General features: G+C 43.3%; 1 protein-coding gene across 2 annotated transcripts in view; it reads left to right on the top strand.

The window, feature by feature from the left end:
- myo1ca (myosin Ic, paralog a) overlaps nucleotides 1–5,000 on the top strand; it is a 25,258-nt gene that overhangs the window by 13,225 nt on the left and 7,033 nt on the right. For both annotated transcript variants that reach the window (XM_060863383.1, XM_060863382.1), the window contains exons 4-19: nucleotides 1–111; nucleotides 200–280; nucleotides 595–777; nucleotides 899–997; nucleotides 1,101–1,214; nucleotides 1,885–1,956; nucleotides 2,056–2,175; nucleotides 2,893–2,975; nucleotides 3,247–3,352; nucleotides 3,486–3,566; nucleotides 3,655–3,746; nucleotides 3,830–3,924; nucleotides 4,120–4,166; nucleotides 4,331–4,411; nucleotides 4,685–4,790; nucleotides 4,928–5,000. The exon at nucleotides 1–111 is cut by the window's left edge and continues 88 nt beyond it; the exon at nucleotides 4,928–5,000 is cut by the window's right edge and continues 45 nt beyond it. In XM_060863383.1, coding sequence (XP_060719366.1) covers nucleotides 1–111; nucleotides 200–280; nucleotides 595–777; nucleotides 899–997; nucleotides 1,101–1,214; nucleotides 1,885–1,956; nucleotides 2,056–2,175; nucleotides 2,893–2,975; nucleotides 3,247–3,352; nucleotides 3,486–3,566; nucleotides 3,655–3,746; nucleotides 3,830–3,924; nucleotides 4,120–4,166; nucleotides 4,331–4,411; nucleotides 4,685–4,790; nucleotides 4,928–5,000 — 1,544 coding nt within the window. The remainder of the gene's footprint in view (nucleotides 112–199; nucleotides 281–594; nucleotides 778–898; nucleotides 998–1,100; nucleotides 1,215–1,884; nucleotides 1,957–2,055; nucleotides 2,176–2,892; nucleotides 2,976–3,246; nucleotides 3,353–3,485; nucleotides 3,567–3,654; nucleotides 3,747–3,829; nucleotides 3,925–4,119; nucleotides 4,167–4,330; nucleotides 4,412–4,684; nucleotides 4,791–4,927) is intronic.

The following is a 5,000-nucleotide window of genomic DNA, read 5'->3' as shown; positions in this document are numbered from 1 at the left end:
AAAACGGAAGCATCTAAAAAAATCCTGCAGTATTACACCATCACCTGCCCTACACGCAACAACACACACTCTATCCGAGAGAGGCTGCTGCTGTCCATCCCTGTGCTGGAGGTACACACACACACACACACTCCATACACTCGGACATAATTACATGTAAACCGACTCCTCCTCACTGCTGTTCTCTCTGCACCTGCAGGCTTTTGGGAACGCTAAAACTCTGCGTAACGACAACTCCAGCCGCTTCGGCAAGTACATGGACCTGCAGTTTGACTACAAGGTTAGCTTCAGATTCTGAACATCGAGATTCTCTTGTACACTTACACAGCAGTTTTTGTGTTTATTTGCTCATTTGCTGATGTTGTTTTCTCCATTTTTAGTATGACAAGTATAATAGTTTAGTCTCTCTGCACATTACGTTTGCTGTATGATTATTGCTGTAGATTATGTACTGTATTTTCTACACAGATTAAAAGACCAATTAATTAGATCTTTAGTGACACTGATAGGGTTTCCTGGACTGTTGAGACAGCAGTCATAATGTACAGTACTACAAACCCTTATTCACCTTTTTACCCCCACCTCCACCCCCAGGGCGCTCCGATTGGTGGCCACATCCTAAACTACCTTCTGGAGAAGTCTCGGGTGGTGCATCAAAACCACGGAGAGAGAAACTTTCACATCTTCTACCAGCTGCTGGAGTCTGGGGACAGCTCACTACTGATGAGGCTCGGGCTGGACGCAACCAACCCACATCACTACCGCTACCTGGTTAAGGTGTGTGCTTGTGTGTGGTTTGGGTGTGTCTTTCCTCAAGAGCTGTGCATATTATAATCTCTCTCTCTCTCTCTCTCTCTCTCTCTCTCTCTCTCTTTCTCTCTCTGTGTTTGGCCATCAGGGCAATTGTCCAAGGGTGAGTTCCATCAACGATAAGAACAGCTGGAAAGCCGTAAGCAAAGGTCTTACCGTCATTGGCTTCCATGAGCAGGAGGTGGAAGTAAGACAGCTGCACACAAACTGCGAGCACACACACACACACACAGTAACACACACATGTGCACGCACCTCAAACTTCCTGTTGTTTTTGTCTCTGACCGCAGGAGTTACTGAAGGTCGTTGCGAGCGTTCTGCATTTGGGAAACACCCTATTCGGAGAGGATGAGGACGGGAAGACACACTTCACCTCAGACACTCAGCTCACATACCTCACAGAGGTGAGCACAATAATGATCTCAGCTCAAATCCCTCACCTCCGTGTACAAACCTGACTCAGGAAAGTCTGATCATTCTCTCAGCCCGAATGACTTGATACGTCCGAGTTCCAGGATTTCTCTCTTAGTTCAAATGACTCGACTCGCTTGAGTCAGTTGTATACCTAATACCTAGGTGAGTCATTTAGAGATACGCTGGTGTCCTTCTACAGTCCCATGAAATGCAATATAGACTGATTAACATTAACATGTAAATGGCAGTGTGTGAATGTGTGTGTGATGTGTTGGGACCCTGTAAAGGCTCCTTATATAGGATCAGTAGTACAGAAAGTGTATAATGGTACTTACTGTAGCTCTGTGTTGTTCTATGTAGCTCTGTCTTTGTTCTGTAGCACCTTGGACAATTCTTGACTTGAATAGAATTGACTAATTACCAGCTTCAGTTAAGTTAAGGCCTGCCCCAGATATAAGATTGTAAGATAAGTCAAACATCTCCACAGAGAATATCCTCGCCTTTAAGCAGCGTCCTTCGCATTTGATACATAGACGTCATTGTACTGTACATACAGGCGCTAAGGTGATAACGTTTGCATTTACTAAATACGGAAAATGGAAAGACAAAGATTTGTTACGGACATGATGTGAAAAGACTAATATTATGTTGTTTTGTCAGCTGCTGGGCGTTGAAGGATCAGCTCTGAGTGAAGCTCTTACTCATAAGAAGATCGTCGCCAAAGGAGAGGAGGTGAACTGAGAACATTTATTATGTCTGACATGAACCTTTCTCAACACAGCACATACAGTAGATGAGCTCATAATATGTCCTTTCACTTGTGTCTTACAGATGATCGGCCCGCTGACCCTCGAGCAGGCTCTGTCAGCTCGAGACGCCCTGGCCAAAGCCATATATGGTCGTACCTTTACTTGGCTTGTCCAGAAGATCAACCAATCACTGGCCTTCCAGGTGAGGTTTCCTGCAAAATGTGGACTTCTTGCTTTTTATTCATTATCTAACCAAATTTAACAAGGGTATACGTGAATAAAACATATCATCGCTGTCAGGCGGAATCCTCGTATCTCCAAAACCGTTACTTTTCTGGAAATTAAAAAAACGCCGTACCTTATCTGCAGTACACAGGGTTTAGTCCACGTTGCAGTGGATTGTCTTGCGCTAAATTCCTGTCCTCAGACGAGCACCAGAACTAGCGGGGGTCAAGATTTTTTTTTCTTTGAGCCCAGTGTTTTGAAGACATTTACCTCAGAAGACGTGTTGATTCGTTGCGACTCTTCTTGAGGAGAAATATGCCGTGAAGCTCTCCCACGAAGTGAGGAAGAGGTGGACAGTTGAAGTGTCCAATGGAGTTATGAGATTTGCGCTCAAGCTATTTTCACGACTTTAGATTGGTTAATAACTTGTAAAAATAACAGACCCACGTGGGGACTGACCAATAGCATCGATATACGAAAAAATATGAAATTGACCAAATTTGGACATACGAGGTTTCCGCCCGACAGCGACGATATATTAATTTGCCAAAACACATTAAAGCAAGCTGCCAGTAGAAGAACTGCAGAAGAACTTTAGTAAAAAGCTTGATGACTGGATCGTATTTTCATCAGTGCCGCCCCCTGGTGTTAAAAACATGACTGTGTACATTGTTTAACGTGGTGCTGTTTACAGGATGAAGTGTACTACACCAGCAAATGCTCCTCCGTCATCGGTCTGTTGGACATCTACGGCTTTGAGGTCTTTCAAAACAACAGGTCTGACCTCGTCTCCGTCCTTCACCTTTACTTTATATATTCTCTCGTTAACTATTTTTTTTTTCTGGGTTAAAGTATTAACTACGATGGTCTAAATTTTAAAGTCGATGGATGATATTTGAGTGAAGAATCATACCAGACTGATACCTGAGTCATAAAAGAAACTGTGGGCAAAAACACAATATACACAAACATCCTGAAAGAAAAATTATATATATATATATATATGATGTAAAAATCCAACATATAAATAATTATATTCTCTCTGTAGTTTTGAACAGTTCTGTATCAATTACTGCAACGAGAAGCTGCAGCAGCTTTTCATCGAACTCACGCTGAAGAGCGAGCAAGAGGAGTACGAGGCTGAAGGCATCGGGGTGTGTGTCAGTGTGGATGTGCTACTATCACTAACTTATTCATGCTCCTATTACTGAATGTTATTATTACTAACTTTGCATACATCAAAAACAGTGCAAGGTTTTTACATTAGATGTCGTTTTATCTGGACAGTGGGAGTCGGTGGAATACTTCAACAACAAAATCATCTGTGACTTGGTGGAGGAGAAATTCAAAGGCATCATCGCTATTCTGGTGAGTCGGTTCGTCTGCTTGTTTTTGTTATATATCGATGTCCGTCAGTCTGAGCGATACTGAGTGAAATGTGGACGTTGTGAATCAGGACGAGGAGTGTTTAAGGCCAGGAGATGCCAGTGACATCACCTTTTTGGAGAAGCTCGAGGACAGATTAGGAGGCCACGCCCATTTCGTGACGTAAGTATTTGTACCGACTTCAGTATTTGTTTGAACAATCCTGCAAATGCCATCTCTGATTTGTCAGATGGGATATCTTTCAGTCATAAACTGGCCAATGGGAAGATTCGCAAGGCTGTAGGGAGGGAGGAGTTTCGCCTGCTACACTATGCCGGGGAGGTCAACTACAATGTGAACGGTAAAGTGAATCATCCAACCAGTCATCCATCCATTTATCCATCCATCCAGTGTGTCATTAATCTGCCTATCCATTCATTTATCCACCTGCCCATTAATGCATTCATCCACCAGTTTAGACCCATCCATCCATCCATCCATCCATCCATCCATCTTTCTATTGTGTTAATCATTTGTCTCTGCTTTTTTCCTTCAGGGTTCCTAGACAAAAATAATGACCTTCTTTACAGGAACCTTAAAGAGGTAATGATACATCAGTGTACAATACAATACATCCTCACAGTTCAGTCTGTTAAATAATAATAAATGCTGAATAAGATTTCATGCATTTGTGTGTGTGTGTGTGTGTGTGTGTGTGTGTGTGTGTGTGTGTGTGTGTGTGTTGCTTTCCCACCGGTGCTGAACAGGTGATGTGCCATTCGGGGAATTCGATAATAAAGCAGTGTTTCCATCCAGATGAACTGACAGACCAGAGGAGGCCAGAGACAGTGAGACACACACACACACATACACCCACAAACCCACCCATACACACACACATACAGTACACACACAAACACACGCACACACACATACACCCACAAACCCACACATACACACACACACATACACCCACAAACCCACCCATACACACACACATACACCCACAAACCCAAAATCCCACATGCACACACACACAAACCCACACACAGACACACACACATACACACACACACACAGTTAGCACTCTCTATCTAAAGCACTCTCTCTTGTCTTTTCAGGCTGCTACCCAGTTTAAGCAGAGCTTGGCCAAGCTAATGGAGATTCTGATGTCTAAGGAACCATCATATGTCCGCTGCATCAAACCCAACGATGCCAAACAACCAGGTGTGTGTGTGTGTGTCTGTCTGTCTGTCTGTCTGTCTGTCTGTGTCTGTTTTTTCTAAAGACCACATAAAATATCAGGTATGAGTGGTCAACAATGTTAGGCAGAAGTAAATCTTGTGTGTTGTTTGTGTGTGTAGGAAGGTTTGAGGAGGTGTTGGTCAGACACCAGGTGAAGTACCTGGGTTTAATGGAGAATCTGAGAGTAAGAAG

This window comes from Tachysurus vachellii, chromosome 26 (genome assembly GCF_030014155.1).
Source record: "Tachysurus vachellii isolate PV-2020 chromosome 26, HZAU_Pvac_v1, whole genome shotgun sequence".
Taxonomy (NCBI): Eukaryota; Metazoa; Chordata; class Actinopteri; order Siluriformes; family Bagridae; genus Tachysurus; species Tachysurus vachellii.
Note: the sequence above shows the minus strand (reverse complement) of the source record. Positions and strands in the feature narration are given on the sequence as shown.